The 22,256-nt window shown below is 42.5% G+C and overlaps 1 protein-coding gene across 1 annotated transcript; it reads right to left on the bottom strand.

Moving 5' to 3' along the window:
* Positions 1–831: 831 nt before the first annotated feature.
* On the bottom strand, positions 832–20,923 carry ASIP (agouti signaling protein). Its single transcript, XM_053249555.1, has 4 exons — positions 20,851–20,923; positions 14,863–15,017; positions 4,154–4,215; positions 832–1,285 (listed from the first exon to the last, which is right to left on the bottom strand). The coding sequence occupies exons 1-4, from the start codon at positions 20,889–20,891 to the stop codon at positions 1,109–1,111; spliced, it is 435 nt and encodes a 144-aa protein (XP_053105530.1). The 5' UTR covers positions 20,892–20,923; the 3' UTR covers positions 832–1,108.
* Positions 20,924–22,256: the final 1,333 nt, after the last annotated feature.

The following is a 22,256-nucleotide window of genomic DNA, read 5'->3' on the forward strand; positions in this document are numbered from 1 at the left end:
TGGGGCTCACTGATCCTGATTAATTTTTTAGCCAGGATCCTTGTGATTGTGAGAACACAGCCCAAATAGCATCAGGGAGAAACTTGTGGAACAATGGCACTATCCAGTAGGTTACAACAGCAATGAATGCACCACTGAGAGACCTTAAAGGCCAGGTTGAAGACAGATCATCCTGGAGAGAATCTATCTATGTGGTCGCTAAGAGTCAACACCGACTTGATGGCGTGTAATCAATCATTCAATCAATCAATCAATCAATCAGTCAATCAATCCAATAGGTGCCAATGGCACTACTATGACTATGTTCCCCACACTGAGTGAAATATTGTGGTCATAATTATTGTATTTACCCACATAGAAGATGACTCTGAATTTAAGATGACCCCATAAAAATACAGGTTAAATACAGGCTTCACCTGTATTGAGCCAAAAGGAAGAGGACTCTGAATTTAAGATGACCCCTCAATTCCTAAAATCAAACAACTTGGGGGAAATTAGTCTTGGATTCAGGTAAATATGGCATTTGAGCCAGGAATCACTGTTTTCCAGGACCTTATTGTGCCAGTTGCAATATATTTTATCTCTAACCTGGAAAGAGTGCTAACTCTAAAGTACTGAGCAATAACTTGCCTTCACCTGCATCATATCATGTATTGTCTTTTTGTTGCTACAAATCAACACAGCTACTTCTGTGTAGATCACCCTTTGTAGTCAGTTGGTGGTCCATGTTTCCACTGTCAGTGGCCCATGCAAACATGTAATGTGAGGTGATATGCCATTTTTGAAGGGAAAAATATTTTTTTCACAAGCAGCCTGGTTCCCATCACCTTTCTTGTAAATACCTTTTCAGGCTGTCAGTCTCTCTCTCCCTTCTTCCCACTTTCTGTCATGCTTGTTATGGCAGTGACTGTCTTGTTTATGACAGTGTTAACTCAGTGAGAGATATCCCATAATTCATTCCTTTTTGGAGGGAGCCAAAGCCTGCAGCCAGCTCTCTTCAAAGGCTTTTGGCTTCCTTTGCAACACACATGAGACAAACAGGGTTAAAAGATACACTGAGGAGTCTAATGAAAGACAGAGTTCTTCCAGTGACATTGTTGGTTTTGCTTTAGCAGTTTGGGTTTCCCATTCGACAGTAGCAGACTGTCTGGAAGAGTCGGCAGTGACAGAAGGCACAGAAGTCGCAGCAGGGCTGAGAGGGTGGTTTGCAACTTGCCCAAGTAGCCACGCAGTTAGGAGGAGGTGATGGTCTTGGTCGGGAAGGCTTTCTTTGTTGAGCTTTTTTCTGGGGAGGAAAAAACACACATGATGAAAACTGAACAAATCCTGGGAGTTATTCGCACATGGCTACATGCTGCGGGGTAAATGTTGAGCGAAGCCACTTGGAATTACACTCGTGGCATTGAGGGAAGCAGCCCCTCCCCTCTGCTCTCAGTTTTTGTTTTTGCAAGTTCACATCGCATGCCTCTGTGTTTTCCTTCTAGCCAATGGGGGGAAGAGAGAGAAAGAGAGAGAGAGAGATTACCAAAGAGCTATATCTGCATTTCGAAAGAGGTATCCCTCTTACCATGCTAATGATTCTACATCATTGCCTCTCCTTATTTGCTCCAGCATTTTCAGAAAAAAGTGGCTTAAAACCAGCATTTTAAAAACCCAGGAATACATTGAGATAAGCTAGAATTTACAAGACAAAGCCTGATTTTTGTGTGTAGTGGGTCCAAGGATCTCGAAGGGACTTTGGGGGTAAGTTTGGCTGGTATGTGAATGCACACACTCTCTTCTGAAGGAGATTTGGGGTAGGAGCCCTGTCTGTGAAGCCTCCTGGCCAGGTATAACCATAGCAAGCATACAGTCCCATCAGAGAGGTTTTTTTTGTTTTGTTTTTTAAAAATAAATTTAATGTACATGTCTGTTGGTGAACATTCAGCATTCTTGAAAAAATAGGAAGAAATGGTGATTAGAACATAGAATGTAGGAATCTGCCTTATATTGAACTAGACTGTTGGTCCATCTAGATCAGTATCGTCTACTCTATACTGACTGGCAGCAGCTCTTCAAGGTTTCAGGCAGGAGTCTTTCTCAGCCGTATCTGGAGATGCCAGGGACTGAACCAGGAACCTTCTACATGCAAAGAGGATGCTCTACGGCTCAGCTACAGCCCCATCCCCAAGAGCTCTTGACTAATACATTTACACACCCGTGCTGCTACGCAATTTAAAACGCAGCTCTGACAGCATAGTGAGAGGGCTGCTGCAGAATGACTGTAGACTTCTTTCCATTGTTTCTAATGGAAGGAGTGCTGTACTGTTGCCTGGGACTGGTTTTAAGTCATTCCCAGCAGCCCCATCTCTATGCCTTTTAAGTTGCGAAGCAGCCCTGGTGGGTCCCTAATATCAATGGATAACAACATCAAAACAGTCTTGCTGAATCAGTTCCAAGGCCCATCTAGTCCAGCATTTTGTTTCTCACAGTGGCCAACCAGATGCCTATGAGAAGCCCACAGGCAAGAGATGAAGGCATGCATTCTCTCCTGCTGTTGCTCCCCTGCAACTGGTATTCAGAGGCATCCTGCCTCTCTCAGCCTGAAGGTATCCTATAGTTATCAAGACTAATAGCCACTGATCTATTTGTCATCCATGAATTTGTCTAAGCACCACTCAAAGCCACCCAAGCTGGTTGCCATCACCACATCCCATGTCAGAGAGTTAAATATGTGCTGTGTGAAAATGTGCTTCCTTTTGTGCATCCTAAATTTCTTGACAATCCACTTCATGGGATGACTCCTAGTTCTGGTGTTGTATGTGAGAGAGAAAAGATTCCCTCCACATCATGCATAATTTTATAGACCTCTATCATGTCTCCCCCAATCGCGTTTTTTCTAAACTAAAAAGCCCCAAATATTGTAGCCTTGCCTCATAAGGAAGATGTGCTAGGCCCTGATCATCTTGTTTGTACTCTTCTGTACCCTTTCCAATTCTATAATGTCCTTTTTGAGATACCACCACTAACAGAGATCCAGTTGGTGGGGACTAGAGACAGGACCTGTCATTTTTGGTTGTGGACCCTCAGCTTTGGAACACCCTTCCGGAAGAGCTTTGTCATGCTCCCTCCTTCAGTATTTTTTTAAAAAAATCTTTTTAGAGAGGCTTTTTAATGTTTTATCTACTGCTGGTATCTGGTGGGGTTTTAAAAGTTTTTAAAAACTAATTTAAAAGTTTTTAGTTTTTAGCTTTTTATGAATAACTTTTAATTTGAAACTCCTACATTTTGTAATTTTAAATGTATTTTTAGCTTTTTCTTTTAACTTCTTTAATTTTGTTATTATTTTTACTTTTTATTGTATCTATTTGATTAATGCTGTGAGCCTCCCCAAGCAGTAGTGTACTGGAGGGGTTGGGTATAAATAAAGGGATAGAGTGACCAGAACTGAACACAGTATTCCAAATGTGGCTGCACCATAGATTTGTATAAGGCTGTAGTGGCCAGTGCGGGCACCACCTGGGCGGGGAGTGGCAGCGAGAGGCACCTTTAACGGTAAATTAATTGGTGCTTACCTCCGCTCTCGCCACACCTGAACACTGCTCAGAGCAGCAGTGTGCCACCCAGCACCCCCTGTGGCAGTAGATCGCCTTCGCCACTTACCTGGCTGCGGGTGGAGAATCGGCTCCATGGAAGCGACCACCTGCTGCAGGGGGTGCTGGGTGTCATGCTGCTGCTCCAAGCAGCATTCAGGTGTGGCGAGAGTGGAGGTAAGCACTGATTAATTTACTCTTAAATAAAGCCTCTTATTTGCCTCTCACCGTTGCCCCGGAGTCTCCCACACCGGCCGCTGCTGGTATAAGGGCATTATAATATTAGTTTTCAATCCCCTTAAAAATGAACCCTGCTATGTCAGCTAGCCATTGCTTCTCCCCACAAAAAGCTTGGGGGCTTTGGTTCTGTGAGGTGATGGGTAGGGGAGAATTTTCAGCACCTTCAGCAAAATACATCTTCGAGGATTCTTTGGGGAAGCCCCAACAGTTATATTAGTTTTTGGTATAAAGTTAATACACGCTGGTAGTGTAGATATGTCCTATAAACAGCAGAAGTAAAAAAGTGGGAAGTCCTATAACTCACTGTTGAGCCTTGCTGGCACTTGAGGACAAACTCTCACCTTCATAGATTTCTTTTTCTCAGCCTCTTTCCTGCTTAGCTTCAGAGAGGTTTTGGTCAAATCTTTGAAGGAAAACAAAGAAGAGAAGTCAGAGACATTCCTTTCCATTTTTTTTTTTAAAAATACAGTATGTGCTTTGTTACATGTCGTGGTGTGAAAAGTGTGATTTGCTCCTGATATTAGGGCTTCGCTAATGTTCTGAGAGACATGGAGCTGTTGACACTGTGTGGGCCTGTTCAGACAAATGCTCAACATAAGCAGTGGGCTCTCACACTGAAACTGCATCTGTGCTGATGTCACTGGAGGATGTTTCAACCTGCTGTTGGGGCAGCTCTTAATCAGCGTGTTGGGATGTTCTCCAGTGAAGTCAGGGCAGGCACACTTTCTGCGCGACACTTTTGTGCTCTCATGTTGCAACCAGTGCTTGTCCGAAGTGGCCTGTAGTCTCTTTCATTCTCATCTTTTCTAAGCACCTGCTAAGAAGGGCGATGAACCCTTCCACTTCCTGTGTTGTCCTCCCAGAAACCACTTCCCTGCAACAATTTTAATTCTTGTGGTATTCCAAGTAAACCCCACCAGGAGAAAAATAGCTGCTGGGCTGGGAAGAAGTGTTTTTTAGAGGGAGCAACATGGAGAGGGAAAGAATGCAGCATCCTATTCCTGCTGCCTGCTCATGCTGTGCTTTAAAATCAGATGAAGACCCAGAGAAGGGGGAGCAGGCTGAAACTCCGGTCGACACAACAGAGCCAGAGATGACAGGCTTGCAGGCCCCTCTACCTCCTTCCCTCCTTCTTCCTGATGAAGCCTCCGAGGCCACTGAAGTCTAGGTGCCTGCCTCAGATCCCAGACAGTGACACTTGGCCAGAGTACAGGCTCAGAGGGAGGAACGCCGTAGGTTGGAGAGGCTGGCCAGAAGGAACAGGTGTCCCAGCTCTGGCCCGGCTGCATCTCCCTGACAAGGTGATGGGTGGGGCGCTCGGCACACTGCCTATTTAGAGCAGCCTGAAAGCTGGGTCTGTGCTGGAAACAAAGTCTGTGGTGACCAGCCCTACTGTGAGCAACCTTGACCTAGACATCTGGACCTGTTTGTTATTGTATGACTCCGTTTCGTGTTTACCTCTGATCCTGTGGAATTCCTGTGTAGACTTCTGACAATGTGTATGACTCTCCATTCGTCCGTTCTCTGGTGTTGACTTCTGGCTTTGTCTGACTTTCCGTCCCTGTCTGTCAGCTCTCCCTTCCCCTCTAAAAGAGTGGTTTTAGCAGCTGCTGGGCAGTCAGCCAAGGCAGGTCATTACATCATGTGAAGTGATGGGATCGAGGCCTATCCTGGTGCTGCCTTCCTGGGTGGCCCAGGAATTTTACCTGACCTTTTACCTGGGTTAAAGGGTGCAAGCGGGTTGCATGCAGCCCAAGCAGACATGGAACTGGACGCCTAGAGCGCTCGACTCATGGGGGAATCCCTCAATGCACTGTGCTCATCGCACACGGAGCATTGGCACTTTCCAGATTAGCCGCTCAAAAGCAGCTAAATGCCTCGTTCCAGAAAATCACGTTCAAAACATAAAACCTGTAGGGGGAGCAGTCTCGTGAAAACTTACAACCCAAAAAAACAAATCCTTTTTTATGCTGGATATACGACATCCTAGCTCTATATCGCAGTGATTAAATCCAAAATAAGGCATTGGAAATGCTGTCTGCATAGGGACTGCGGTGTCAAAACACAGGAAGTGTGGAAGCACACTTCCAAGCTCCGCCGTGACCCTGTTGCAGGGTCTAATCTGGAAAGCGCCATTGTGGGATATTTGGAGGCTGGTATGCATTTTTCCGGCCTCCAGAAAGCTGTGTGGCTCGTGGCAGCGCTGGTCATGTGGGCGCACAAGCTGTGTGACTATGATCACCACTGGATTGTCTGTGGGGAAGGTAGGTGCTATCCTGTTTCCCCCCTGCCTTCCCCAGCTCAGCAAAAGGTTGTGTGAATGACTTTAATATGTGGTCCCATGTAACATCCCTTTGTGTTTGAAGGCAGACTAGACAAAGCCTTGTGCTGCTTATTCATCATTTTCTCTGACTGAAGGATATAATTGAAATGGCCTGAAAAAGATACTCTCCATCAGCACTTATTTCTGTACTGCCACTGACATTTGTTCTTGCCTTGCGCCTTTTCATCTTCCTAAATCCATCTAGAACTCCTTTGTTTGGGCCTTTACTGTTGCCATGACTTGCTGCACATTCTTTCTATAATGGAAGATTATCCCCAGGAGAGGGATAACTTTCCCCAAGTAATTCTGACAACCTTTAATCAGTGCTGAAAGAAGGGGAACAATATATTTTTGCAGGCTTTTTCAATTATATCCTCCAATCATTCCCCATTCATTTGCTACTTACTTTGCTTCTAAAAAAAGCAAGCTCACTTATATGCATCTGATCCTTGCCCTAACATGCTATATGGTTATTTATTTGCACTTGAATAAGGGCCATCAGTGGACACAGCAATCTACAGCATGAGAAAGAGAGAAAGGGAGAAAGAAAAGCAGATTCCACTCCCACCTCATCCCACAAGGAATTTATAATCTAAAGTTTGGAAGTAGGCCTGAGCTATAGGAGCATATTGTTCCTCTTTTCACCTTAGTAATATACTTCGTGTTGCAAGTTCAAGGACTAATACATGCTGGGAAATGACAATCAATCAATGTTTATGAAGACATCTGATTTGAGCAACTATCGTCTACTTCTCATTTTTCCAAAGTGAACTTAATGGCCACATCGGAATAGCAGTGGTGGCACTAGGGGGGAAAAACTGACTGGGGGCACATAAGGGGTCAAGAGTATTTCTGGGTGGCCAAGCTGTGTCCCAGATGCTAGATTTCCGAAGCATAAATTGGGAGTGGGGGCCGGGGACAACTCGTCTGAGCCATCCGTGCTGAAGAAGAGGATCAGTTATAGATGGGACTGTGATAACAAATACAATCTGTTAAGCAAGAGACAGGTTACCCCCAGTTAACTTTGCCTGGTAGCCCATCTCTTGTGGATGTTTCTGATGCCTGAGAGGAAGTAGACAGAGGCAGTTCATTGCCTGTACCCCCCGCCCAGCACCAGAGACGAAAGTTTGGGCAGTATATAAGTCAAATAAATAAATAAATATGGCCTCATTGGGGAGCTTTCAACCCATTCCAATACTGTGAAGCCTCAGTCATACAGAGAAGGCAATGGCTGAGATTTATTTAACAACTGGGGTCAGGAGTGGTCCTGTGGAAATGCGCTTTCTCCGAAACCACTAAATATGGCACTTCCAACATTCTATGATTTCTTCCCAAGCATTTAGGAGGCCTGATAATCATCCTTAACTTGGCTAGACTGCATTCTTCTTCTTCTTCTTCTTCTTCTTCTTCTTCTTCTTCTTCTTCTTCTTCTTCTTCTTCTCCTCCTCCTCCTCCTCCTCCTCCTCCTCCTCCTATGTTATTCTGGGTCAGTTATGAAAACCATATTTTGTTTGGATGCTGGGCTTTCCCAAGGCCAAATTTACGAACTCTCAATTTGATTCAAGTAGTTATTTTGTGAACAGATGGCTAATGGCAAATGTGTTTCTATTAATCCCAGGATGCCTATGAAGTGCCTTTATAAAATTAGCCTTGATGTTTCTATTGACTCATCTCATCACTCTGTGATGTGGTGAATCGCATATGGGTTCAGTTTGAGTAGCCCAGGGAAGTTACCCAGTGTCTTTTAATGCTCCCCTTAAAGATGACAGACATGAGTGAGATTGTAATGCTTCGGACTGTCAACACAAAGACAGGTAAGAGGTTTGAACAGATCTACTCAGTCTTCATTATTCTTTTAAAACAATGGTAGGGCTGGATTAAAGATTACAGTATATTAAGTATGCTACAGAACAGTTGCCCAAGTAAACTCAGCAGGAGAGGAGAGCTGGTCTTGTAGTAGCAAGCATGACTTGTCCCCTTAGCTAAGCAGATTCTGCCCTGGTTGCATATGAATGGGAGACTAGAGTGTGCAGAAATGGAAAGACACTAAAATGCCCTCAAAAGAAGACTGGTTGATAAAATTTTTGGAATATGCTGAGATAGCAAAGCTTACAGTGCTTATAAGAGATGAAAATTTGGAATGTTTTAAAGAAGACTGGGAAGCATTTTTGCTTTACTTAAATAATTTATTTTTCTAATATGGACTTTTCAGTAGGGTTTAAAATAGAGTAATAACAGCAGGTTGGATTGGGTAAAATCGAGTAGTATTGTGGAGTATGTATGTTTTGAATTTTTATAGCAATGGTTTATATGTATAGTTATTGTGAACCGTGCAGATAGGCAAGCTGGAAGTCAATATTTACTTATGTATAGGATTAGATAAATGAATGTAATTTCAATGTAAAAGCTATTGTAAAATCCAATAAAATTTAAAATGAGAAGGAGAAGGAGAAGAGTGAGCACTGTAAGATATTCCCCTCAGGGGGTGGAGCCACTCTGGGAAGAGCAGAAGGTTCAAAGTTCAAGTGTGAAAGAAAATTCTCATGCCTTCGACAAGTGAAAAATTACCTGAGGAACTCATGATAAATGACCAGTTAAAGGACTTGGCTATCATGGGTATTGGGGGGAAAATGTCAACATCTTGATTTGAAGAAAGTAATAGACAGATTTGCTTATTGTCCCTTATTTATGGTTTACCTTATTAAGATTTACCTTAATAAGATAAGTAAACCAACATTAATTATCTTTACAAGTATTTAATGTACAGGATAGCAAAATCCTCGCTCCCTTAATAATATTCTTTGCACCCCTTCGTTCCCCCAAACTAGTTGTTCTAGCGTCACCCCTGCTTCAGGAGGGCAGTTGATGTTTTTTCAGGTGAGCTAATGGTTGAGAGACCATTCTGGAAGGGGAAGTCATGAGAGTCTTGTAAGAGGACACACATCCTCCACCTGATGGAAGTGGCTGGAGTATAAGATGACTCATTTTCTCACCATCCTCAGCCAGGCATAAATGTTTGGTCAGTGAAAAGGAACAGTTTTTAGGCAGCTTTTGAGTTGAGACAGATACAGAGAAAGTTTGGGAGTCTGGAATGAAGAAATTTTGAGAGTCTGAATGAAGAAAGTTTGAGAGTCTGGAATGAAGAAATTTAGCAGATGGTTGAAGCACCTTTGAGGAACTGATATAATCTGTTGCTCTTTGCAGGAGTGCTCTACTATTCCATTTCCACCTAATCCTCAGCAAATATGATACATGTACTTCTCCTTTTATCTTTCTAATGGGAATGAACTCACAATATTTTCAGCAGGAGCTGTTTTAATTATAGAAATGCTAGTATTGGTTTTGGTTGGAATAAAATGAATTTTGTCACATTTATATAGTTCATTTACCCTAAGATATTGATTATTTTATTGTTATTTTTATTTATTTTATTTATATATCCTGCTCTTCCTCTAAGGAGCCCAGAACAGTGTACTACATACTTAGGCTCCTCCTCACAACTACCCTGTGAAGTAAGTTAGGCTGAGAGAGAAGTGACTGGCCCAGAGTCACCCAGCTAGTATCATGGCTGAATGGGGATTTGAACTCGGGTCTCCCTGGTCCTAGTCCAGCACTCTAACCACTACACCACGCTGGCTGTGATTTAAAGCCTACATCGAAGAAAGAAACTGAAATATTCACATTATTGCTTTAGTATTGTAGCCAGCCACTGACTTCTCTTCCAGTTTGCTCAAGAATGTATAATGCAATAAAAGGCATACAACCTCATTATGCTCAGAGGGAGTTGTTTATTATTATTATTATTATTATTATTATTATTATTATTAATAATTCAATTTTGTTTTGATTATTAATTTGATTTTTGCTACTGGATTTCATTGACTGCTGCTCCTATGATGGGCAAACTGAGGATGATAATGATTTATTTTTTTACTTATTTTATACCGCCAAAAACTTGCATCTCTGGGCGGTTTACAATTAAAATCATTTAAATCAATTCAACAATTAAAATCATGTAAACTGAAATCTGAAAGAGCTACACTGGCTGCCAGTTTGTTTCCGGGTCCAATTCAAGGTGCTGGTTTTGACCTATAAAGCCCTTAACGGTTTGGGACCGGAATACTTGAGGGACCGCCTGCTCCCAAGGGTTGCTGCCCGCTTGATGGGGCCATCTGTTCTGTTCTGGGTGCCAACAATGAGGGAGGCTAGGTTGTTGTGCACACGGGACAGAGCCTTCTCTGTTGCTGCCCCCAGACTTTGGAATGCTCTCCTGGTGGGTATCCACTCCTCAGTCTCCATCACAGTTTTTAGAAAGCATGTCAAATGGTGGCTTTTTACCCAGGCTTTTATATGATTGTCTCTGCTGCTTCTTCTTGTATTTTGTACTGTTTTTATGCTGTGTTTTAATTTTTTATTTTTTTTAAATCAGATTTGTTTATATATATTTTTTAGCTCAATGTTTTAATGTGTCTTTTTAATAACCTTGTTTTTAAATTTTATTGTGAGCCACCTTGGGATTTTCTTTATGAAAAGGTGGTGGGGGGGTAAATTTAAAAATAAATAAATAAATAAATAAAATAAATAAACATTAAAATCATTAACATTGAAATCATTTAAAACTAACATTAAAAATTAAAACCATAAATCTAATTAAAAGCCTGGGTGAATAAATGTGTCTCCAGTGCCCTTTAAAAAGTTGCCAGAGATGGGGAGGCTCTTATTTCAATGGGGAGCTGTAATGATCAGCCCTCCCCTCCCCTCCCCTAAAGAGTAACCAGAAGTGAACCCTGTCCTGACTGACAGGCTAGGAATCAGCCACTCAGTACATGGTGGGTGGGGCCTTGAGGGCCAACAGGCAGGAAGAGAAGTGTGTCTTTGTTGAGAAGCAGCTAGGCGGGAGATGAGAGAGGATGGGCGGAAGGCTTAGTGAGGAATGGAGTTTTGCTGCGTCATGGTCAACAGCTAGTTGGAGAATTGTCTCATGGAAGGACATCTGCAGATCCTTAAGAGACAGGATTGCAGGAAGCTTGAATTCTCTCCTGGAGTTTGGAGTGAGTTCAAGGGGGAAGAAAGCCAGGGCCTTTTTCTTCTGAAAGTTTAACCTAGGGAACAGTTTGTTAGTCAGTTGGCATTAGACTTCTTATTTTCCTTTTTGTGTGCTTTGTAAATCCTTACAACTGGTCTATTTTTGTTTTATCTGTAATGTAACCAGCTAAGAAACACTACCCTGCACCCAACTGTGCAACTAGGGTGTTGCAAAAGACTCTGCAATCTCTCAAAGGTGCTTTTTACATTTTCTTACATCTTTGTTCTATGCAACTGGGTAACCACAATTTTAGAGTGTGCCTCCCCAATATAATCTCAGGGTGCTTTCTGAAGTATTCTTGCAACAACTCAGTGTTTCTTTTACCTGTAATGAAAAAGCTGAGAAACCATCAGATGGAAACTGTCTGTAGTATTTTGAATAAAGTTCATTTTTCCTTTTTTGGTTCTTTGCAAATCGTAAGCAGCCTTTTAAATGAATTTTTAACTCAAGAAAGTGGGGGGGGGGCCTGGGGAAAGGGTTTACTCTGGGGCAACACATGTCTCAAATTTGATTGCTCAGCAACTCTACCAGGTTTTATCATCATGTGTAGGCTCGCACATGGAGATTTTTGTATATTTTCCAATAGTAAAGAGAAGGAGAGTTCCCTGGAATTTCACCCAAACCAGGGGGGATTAAACTCTGTTAAAAAGTGGGCGTGGTGGCAGTGATTGAGCTACTAAAGGAATGGTTTAAGTTTAAAGGAACAGCCTTTGTGGCAAGCAAGAGAGAGGATGATTCAGCATTTTTCTTCCCCTCACGTGGGCTTGCTTTGAGACCAAGGCTGGGTTAAATCCGCTACAGGAGCACATTCCAGAGTCCCGTCTCTGAGTAGCCGCCAAACAAGTTGGTGGCAACCACAGATGAACCTCTCCAGATGATCTTAACGGGTAGTGGGCTCATGGTGAAGAAGACCCCAGGGATCTGTACTAGGACTGGTGCTTTTTAATTTATTCATACTGATCTTGAAGTAGAAGTAAGCAGCGAAGTGGCCAAATTTTGAGATGATACCAAACTCTTTTGGGTAGTGAAATCCAAAACGGATTGCGAGGAGCTCCAAAAAGATCTCTCCAAACAGGGTGAGTGGGCAACAAAATGGCAAATGCTGTTCAGTGTTGGCAAGTGTAAAGTGATACACATCGGGACAAAAAACTCCAGCTTCAAATATACGTTGATGGGATCTGAGCTTTCTGTGACTGACCAGAAGAGGGATCCTGGGGTCGTGGTGAACAGCTCATTGAAAGTATTGACTCAATGTGCGGCAGCTGTGAAAAAGGCCAATTATGCTAGGGATCATTAGGAAGGGGATTGAAAATAAAATGGCTAATATTATAATGACCTTATACAAAACTATGGTGTGGCCACACCTGGAATACTGTGTACAATTCTGGTCACCATATCTAAAAAAGGACATTATAGATCTGGAAAAGGTGCAGAAGAGGGCCTAGAACATCTTTCTTATGAGACAAGGCTACAACACCTGGGGTTATTTAGTTTAGAAAAAAAGATGACTGCGGGGACACATGATAAAATCATGCATGGTGTGGAGAAAGTGGATAGAGAGAAATTCTTCTCCCTCTCACATAATACTAGAACCAGGGGTCATCCCATGAAATTAATTGCCAGGAAAGCTAAGACCAACAAACGGAGGTACTTTTTCACCCACACATAATCAACTTGTGGAATTCTCTGCCACAAGATGTGGTGACAGCCAACAACCTGGATGGCTTTAAGAGGGGTTTGGATAACTTCATGGAGGAGAGGTCTATCAACGGCTACTAGCTGGAAGGCTATAGGCCACCAGCCTCAAAGGCAGAATACCTCTGAGTGCCACTTGCAGCGGAGTAACAGCAGGAGAGAGGACATGCCCTCAACTCCTGCCTGTAGGCTTCCAGTGGCATCTGGTGGGCCACTGTGTGAAACAGGATGCTAGACTAGATGCGCCTTGGGCTTGATCCAGCAGGGCTGTTCTTATGTTTTTAAGACGTTCTCCTAAATACCCAGGGCTTTATCTGTTTAGGGCTTTATAAGTAATAACCACAACATGTATTTTGCCTGGAAACCTATCAGCAGCCAGTGTAGTTCTTTCAACACAGGAGTCATATGGTCTCTCCTAGATGACCCAGAGACCAACTTGGCTGCCACATTCTGGACCAACTGCAGTTTCCAAACTCTGTACAAAGGCAGCCCCACATAGAGCACATTGCAGTAGTCTAGCCTAGAGGTTACCAGCATATGGACCACCGTTTTGAGGTCGTTCATCTCAAGAAATGCATGCATCTGGCCTATCAGCCAAAGCTGATAAAAAGCACCTCTGGCTACTGACTCAACCTGGGATACTAGGGAGAAGTTTGGACCCAGAAATACCTCCAGACTGTTCCTGTTCCTTCTGGGGGAGCATGACCCCATCCAGAGCTGGCAGATCAAAATCATCTTCTGAGTTCTAACCCTGCACAATAAGTACCTCCGTCTTATCTGGATCCAACTTCAGTTTGTTATCCCTCATCCAGCCCATTACTGCCTCCAGGCAGGCATTTAGGGAGGTTATGCCTTCTCCTGATGATGTTGACATGGAGAAATAGATTTGGGTGTCATCAGCATATTGATAAAACCTTGCACCAAATCTCCTGATGATCTCTCCCAGCGGTTTCATGTAGATGTTAAATAACATCGGAGACAATATGGAGCCTTGAGGGACACCATATGAAAGTTCAGATTTTGAAGAATAACCATCTCCAAGAGGCACCATCTGGAATCTGCTCGTGGGGTAGAAGCGAAACCACTGTGAAGCAGTGCCTCCCAACCCCAATCCCCTCAGACATTCCAGAAGGATACTATGGTCAATAGTATCGAAAGCCACTGAGGGATCCAAAAGGAACAACAGAGTCACACTCCCTCTGTCAATTCCCAATTGGAGATAATCCACCAGGCTGACCATGGCAGTCTCCACCCCAAGGCCCTCCTGAAAGCCAGTTTGAAATGGGTCTAGATAATCAGTTTCTTCCAAGACCACCTGGAGCTTGGAGGCCACCACCTTCCCAATTACCTTGCCCAGCCATGGAAGGTTGGAAACAGGCCTGTAGTTGCTTAACTCTGAGGGATCCAAAGCAGGCTTCTTCAGAAGCAGTCTAATGATTGCCTCATTTAGACAAGGAGGCATCTTGCCCTCCCTCAGAGAAGCATTTATAATCTCTACCAGGCCCTCTACAACAGCCTCCCTGCCATATAGTATAAGCCATGCTGGGCAAGGATCAAGAGGGCAGGTGGTAGGCTGCACCATTCCGAGCCACTTGTCCACATCCTCAGGAGTCACAAACTGAAATTGTTGCAGGGTCATCACATAAGAGGAGCTGCTGGACACCTTGACATCAGACTCTGTAACAATGGTGAAGTTTGAATCTAAGTCATCCCGAATACGAGAGATTTTGTCCACAAAATATAATTTAAAATGTCACAGCAAGTAATTGTTGGTTCCAAGATGATGATGATATTATGCAATATATTTTATTTCATTGCATCACACTGGGGATGGGGGAGAAGGGGAAAGGAGGAGAGAGGAGGAGAGAGGAGGCTTTGGCTTTCAGTGGCAGCCATTTTACTCTCAGTTCTGCCCTTAATATACTAAACAGCAATATTTTACTCACCAACTATAGAGATAGGTGGAAGATCTGGGAGCTTCAGTTTATTGTTGTTTACTACAGCTGTGTCCTGCTTTTCTTCAAATATCATGTATGAATAGCTGGCAGTAACCAAGGTACAGCAGAGAAAGAAGCCAAGGAGAAGATTCCTATATTCCATTCTGGGGGATGGGGTGGGAGTGGAAACCAAAGAAATGAAATACACTTTAACAAATATTTGTATCAGTCCAAGGTGCCTGAGGAAAAGAAGGCAATGCATATGTGTATTATCAAAATATTTTGCAACATGGCCCTGCTAAGTCAAGCAAAGTTGTTTATTTTATTTTATTTTATAAATGTGTATACCTCCTACTACCGAAGTCTCTAGGCGGTTAAGTTGTTGTGAGACTCCACAGGCATAGAAAAAAGCAAAAGCAAGGGAAGGACTTGTCACTTAGATCATCAGTTGCCAGGTCACAATCTAGTAAAGCATTTTGTTTCTTTCAGAGTCCTGCAGCTGCAACTGAGGATGCAGCCACGGTTTCTTCCACTGGGTTTTCACCCGGTTCCATTGCTCAGCCTCCCCTTCCATTTGTAGAAGCAAACAGAACTCTTGTGTTACCTCTGTGATGGAGAACCCCGCTTATGGATATCCTATAATATACAGAGTGACTGAAATACTGCACAAGAGGATGCTAGCCTAGTAACATTGCATTTGTGGAAGTTCGGCAAATTCAACATTTGCACAAATAGTGCTTTACAAGATTAAGCTCATTATTTCCAAGGGGCTTACTTTTCCATAATTCAAATTGCAAAAAAGCAACATTATTGGGCTGACATACTCCTGCACAGCTTGTTAGCTACTATCTATAAATTAAAAACTGACCCCTCAAAGTTGCCATGGAAACATGCTAAGAACATAAGGACATACGAAAAGCACTGCTGGATCTGGCCCAAGGCTGCGCAGTGGCCAACTAGATGTCTCTGGGAAGCTCACAGAGCTGAGGGCACACCCTCTCTCCTGCTGTTACTCCCCTGCAACTGGTAGAGGCATCTTGCCATTGAGGCTGGAGGTGGCCTATAGCCCTCACACTAGTAGCTGTTGATAGACCTGTCCTTCATGGATATATCTAAACCCCTCTTAAAGCCATCCAGGCTGTCAGCTGTCACCACATCTTGTGTCAGAGAATTCTATAGATTAATTATGCATTGTATGAAAAAGTACGTCCTTTTATCGGTCCTAAATTTCTTGGCAATCAGTTGCATGGGATGACCCCCTCATTCTAGTGTTATGCAAGAGGGGCATGCTGGCTCATTCACATATTAGGAAGCAGCAAATGTGCCGAAGAGGACTGTTTCATTACACCTATTGTCTGGGCAATCACAATAGACTTCCTTCCAAATGGAGAAATACCGGACTGTGATTATATTTAAGAAAGATCACCACATAAGCATGCCATGCACAGAATCACTCAGACAACCAATCTGCTATACCCCAAAGTTGACCCAGATGGATTTTTTCAATCCAACCTCCTCCACATCAAAATGATCTTGGCCCTTAGGGATATGTTTTTGCTGGGATTAGATGCAAAGGAGGCTAGCGCTCTTGCACATTTAATAACTGAGTTGTAAGCAACCATTAAAATCCCACCCTTACAACTGATCACCCTAGCTAGAACGAAAAAGGTCAGAGATATTCACAATTTCCCTTCCACACAAAGCTCCTGGATTCATTTCTTGATGAGTTAGGGGTGTGCAATTCAAATTTTCTGTGTTAGGATTTGTAACCGAATCAAAACAGCCCCGATTCAATTTGGATCCAAATCTAACCCATCCGGATCACCCCAGTTCAATTCGGATCTGAATCATGGCTGATTTTATTTGAATCAATTCGGGTTTCGGATCTGTTCTATTAGATTCCCAGCTTTCATTTTTTTAAAAAAGGTAAACTCTAGCCCTTATAGAAGTGGAGTTATGGAGCAAAATGTGTGGTCACTATTTTTCAAGTGTTTGGATTCTTTGGTGTATAATAACTTTCACTCAATGAATCCTTATGAGGATTCATTACACACCTTCATTTCTTCTATTCATTTCGACTGTCTTTTTGACGGCACCAACTGTCAACTGCCATGTGCCAACTACACCCTACTCCCGCCCACAAGGCAGTAGGGTACTACTCAGTTTAAGTTAAGTTCCTAATGGGTAGAGGCTACCATCCAAATTGCAGAGGAATTGGGCAAAAGGCTGGTTTTTGGTGAATTGTTGAAGGTTTAATGTGTGTCTTTGGGGCATATTTGGGGCATAAAGCGAGATCTGGGGTGGAAGAGTGTGGTGAGGTGGTAGTGCTTAATGGGTGGAGCCTACTACCCAAATTGCAGAGGGATTGGGCAAAGGGCTGATTTTTGGTGAATGGTTGAAATTTACACATCTTTAAGGTTTTTCCCTATAAGGTATAATGGAGGTTTCAGCAGCCCCATAAGTACACTTGAGGGGTGCTAGGGTGGCCCAGAGCGAGTGGTGGTATAGTGAACATAGGGTGCCAACCACTCCCATGGGTTGCTAACCCATGGGGTACAGGGTTTTGTTGTTTCTGAGGTGGTCTGAGTGTATATTCTATGGTAGCAAATGAGAGTGGATTCATGGTTTGTATTGAAAATCTCATTTGCTACCAGAGAATCTACACTCAGAACACCTCAGAAACAACAGAACCCTGAACCCTGAACCCCATGGTTTAGAAACCCATGGGGGTGGCTGGCACCCTCTGTTCACTACACCACCACTCACTCTGGGCCACCTCAGCACCCCCCAAGTGCAGTTATGGGGCTGCTGAAACCTACATGATTCCCTATGGAGAAAAACCTTAAAGATGTGTAAACTTCAACAATTCACCAAAAATCTGCCCTTTGCCCAATTCCTCTGCAATTTGGGTGGTAGCCTCTGCCCATTAGGCACTTAACTTAAACTGAGTAGTACCCCACTGCCTTGTGGGTGGGAGTGGGGTGTAGTTGGCACATGGCAGTTGACAATTGGCGCTGTTGAAAAGACAGTCAAAATGAATAGAAGAAATGAAAGTGTGTAATGAATCCTCATAAGGATTCATTGAGTGAAAGTTATTATACACCAACGAATCCAAACACTTGAAAAATAGTGACCATACATTTTACTCCATGACTCCACTTCTATAAGGGCTAGAGCTTAGCTTTTTTTTTTTTTTTAAATGAAAGCTAAGAATCTGGGGAAAATAGGACAGACCCCAAACCTGAATTGATTCGAATCGAATCAGCTGCGATTCGATTTGTACCCGAATCTAGCCAATGGACCACAGGGGTGATTTGTTTTGTCTCCGAATCATCCGAATCAGCTAGATTCGGGTACAAATCGATTTGTATCCAAATCAATTTGCACATCCCTAGAGTTTAACAACATTACACAGAAAGTAATTGAGAGAGGCCAATCTTTTCATGTTCTTTCCTGGTAGTAAACCCAGTCACTCACATAAACATGCAGATCAAAGAACACAAAGACTGTTGGCCCAAACGGGGCAATTAACAATAATGTTCAAACTACAATGCACTCATCTCACTTTCATTTAATATTCCTCAAAAGGCAATCAAATTATTACCACTTGTGATAAAACACTGGGAACATTTCTAAAATCTAGTTCCCACACCCACTAAATTTTCCCTGTCATGAACATTTATACACGTTCATGAATAAAGAGAGAAATATTTGTTTGTTTGTTAGTTACAGTTTTATACCACCTTTCTGCCTTGATAAAGGCACACAAAGTGGTTTACAATATTAAAACAAGGAAATTACATAAGATTAATAACATGTTGTCTCAGGCTGTTGGTATTTCAGTACTCCTGGGAAGGTGAGGAAGGGGCTACCTCAACAGTCATCGCAGGCCAGTGCGGGTCTCTATGGGAGCCAATGTCCCCTGGCCTGGGCGCCTCCCTTAAATAAAGATCAGGTTTCCAGTTTGAGGGGGCAATTAGATCCAGTCTTGCTTATGAACACACAAATGGCATTGGTAATCTGGAGAGCTTTCGCCAGTTTTGCTGGATGAGTCAGCTGCATCCCCTTCTGTAAAGAGATGATCTTGCCACAGTTATCCATACTTTGGTAACATCGAGGTATGTTTACTGCGGTGAGCTAAGTTGGGACAACTTCTGAAAAGTGCTCACCAGCTAATCCAGAATATGGCAGCCAGTTTATTAACAGGGATGCACTGTGGTGAACATTTCTTCTTAAATTCTTCACAGGGTCACACAATGCAAAATGCTGGATTTAGCACACGCAGGCTGGGACTGGAATACCTAAAGGACTATGTTCACCCACATGAATATGCTCATCAGATGAGATCTTCAGTCTGTCCCCCCACAGGTTCATGTATTGGCAAGATGACACACCAGGTGGGGAGATGTGTGCATGTAATATTTCTGCTGAGGTGAGATACAATGCTCAGAGGATTATATTGTACTATATTATTGCCTCTGAAGAACAGCTCTCTCAAGCTTGAAATGTATTAGGCAAGACAAGAAGTTTCATTGTTTGAATAAATAATTGTTCATTATTAATACTTAAGAATTTATACTTAAGAAAGGTGGTATAAAATTTGAACAATAAACTGAGGGGGGAAAACATCTTGGGGATTTCCCATGTGATTTGGCAGGGTAGCTGGTTGTATTGTTCAATCCTGCCCACAGTCAAGTATGCTAAGCGAGTTGAAATCAATTTAACTCAGTTTTGTACTGTAGCCACGGGAACTGAATACCTATTTATGGCCTTACTTTAATTGCACCTTTATTTATTTATTTATTTATTTATTTATTTATTTATTTATTTATTTAACATTTTATATCATTAGAAGAAAAAATCACAGAGTTGAGCAAATTGTGACAGCTATGATTAAATGATGATAGACAGTATAGGAAAAGCAGTGTTTAGTCTTGTTTAATTTTTTCTTGAATGCTTGTCTTCTTTGGCGTGTGGGGGGAGCTATGGTTGGTTACATCTTCAGAACACACTCAAGCCAACTTTCTCACCATAAAACCCCAGTGAAGACAAGGTTCAAAGATATATTACTTTGTTGTCCTAATGTGCCAAGAGTGCAGGAAACAGTAAATTTTCCTAAATTCAATAAATAACTTATTTACACCACTGACCAAAAGCAAACCAATAAACCCATTCTTAAGATTTTGGTTGCATCCTCTATAATATCAAATGTTGGGACATGTTAGGTTATGGCTTACAGAATGATCTGTAGAAATTTTGCAATCAAATAACTCTGGAACACATCTGAGGTCTGGCATGCATCAGCTGAAATCTCTTGCTCATGTTTTGTGGAATATTTTATGGTCGTAAAAGAATCCCTCCCCCCACCCCCCACAAGAAAATAACCAGCAGACTTGAAAGAAAGTCCCAAGAATAACTGCTCCATTTAATGCCACTTAGCTAAGTAAAACAGGAGATCCACAGTGGCTTGTTAGATGGGAAATAATACTTTTCAGGAAATATGCTTCTTTTTATTTATCTGTTTATCACTTATGAATCACTTGTGAATTTTAAAATCACACCATACTAAATAGAATATACTACTCCATATAACACTTTTTAAAAAATCCAATTTAAGCTCAAAGAAATATTCAACTACATCTAATTGATCTATTTGTTTCTTGCTAGCCCTGCATACAGTGCAGAATTCCAGATCCATTCCTACATATTGTAGTTCATCTGCATTAAATGGGTCATAATCTGGAATTAAGGGTACAGAAGCCCATTGATGGCAATGGATCTATGTGCACATAACTCTGTTTTGCACTTTGGCTATCAGTTTGTTCTAAGAACACAATGCCAAATGAGTTAAAAATATAAAACTGTTTGTGTTTGTAAAATATAAAGTGTATTTTTCAAGCATATTAACAGAAGAAAACCAGATTATTACTGACTGTTCCTACTATGCAGTGCCTCCAGCTGGTCTCGATAGCTCAAAACAAATGATTTAATAGTTACCTTCTTTGCAGCTGTGAAGTCTTTTTGAATGGGTCCACCATTCCGATGCATTTGTAAAGAGCAACAATGTCCCAATTGTTCTTGGTATTCAACGTTAATCTTAAAACTGGTTGGCAAAATGAAACTGCAGAGCGAAGCTTCAGCACAAGGGAGATGCACCGGGCATCTGTTTTCCAGCCGCTTTCCTAACTCTTTCTGTTTCAGTGTAGAACTTTAGGTGCTGCTTTTATGTATTCTGGAAAACTCCCTGGCAAAATGCCACAACTTGCAACTAAATTTGCTTTAACGAGATTCGTTTACATTAGGGCAAATCTCTAGGTCCACCGATAACGAAGTTCTTGCTGAAATCAGTTTAGCTACAACCATAAAAGGTGTCCTGTTCAGCTCAAAGTTAGACCAATAGGTTGAAGCACTGAGTTTAAGGCAGACTTGCTGGCTGGCAAAGCTAAAGCTTAACTGTCCAGGCTTGTTCTGTTGCTATAGGAGAAAGGTGTATGTGCTGAAAGCTTACATGAAAGCATTGGAATAACTTGTCCCCTTAGCTAAGCAGTGTCTGCCCTGGTTGCATATGAATGGGAGACTTGATGTGTGAGCACTGGAAGATATTCCCTTCAGGGGATGAAGCCACACTGGGAAGAGCAGAAGGGTCCAAGTTCCCTCCTTGGCTTCTCCAAGACAGAGCTGAGAGAGATTCCTGCCTGCAACCTTGGAGAAGCCTCTGCCAGTCTGTGCAGACAATACTGAACTAGATGGACTAAGGGTCTCACTCCATATTTTCCCTATGAATCTATGAGTCTAGTACAGTGCTACATTATCCACTGGACAACTGGAACACTGGAAATGGTGCCAGGTAGGCACTTCCCACATGCTTCCTAGCCATGGCTAGGCTCGGGGATGAGGTCAAAATTTTGAAAAGGGGATGTTCAAATAGAATGTCAGGGTTCATCCAAGGAGAAACCGAAATCTGAAGAGAATTTCAAGGATCCTTCCAAGGAGAAACTTCTGACAATTTTCTCAGATGTCTTCCCTCATCTGTCTCCTTGCATTGCCCTCTGCTATTCTGGCAGGATTTTTTTCCCCTTGAGCAATTGATTAAGGGTTTTTTTAAAATTGCAAACTACCCAGAGATGTGATGGTTTGGAACTGATGGTCTTTACCTCTCAGCCTGCACAAGGGTATTGTAAAGGCTTTGTTCTATATAGGAATATAGGAACACAGGAAGCTGCCATATATTGAGTCAGACCCTTGGTCAATCTAGCTCAGTATTGTCTTCACAGACTGGCAGTGGCTTCTCCAAGGTTGCAGGCAGGAATCTCTCTCAGCCCTATCTTGGAGAAGCCAGAGAGGAAACTTGGTCCTTCTGCTCTTCCCAGAGTGGCTCCATCCCCTAAGGGGAATATATTACA

Source organism: Hemicordylus capensis, chromosome 4 (assembly GCF_027244095.1).
Source record: "Hemicordylus capensis ecotype Gifberg chromosome 4, rHemCap1.1.pri, whole genome shotgun sequence".
NCBI lineage: Eukaryota > Metazoa > Chordata > Lepidosauria > Squamata > Cordylidae > Hemicordylus > Hemicordylus capensis.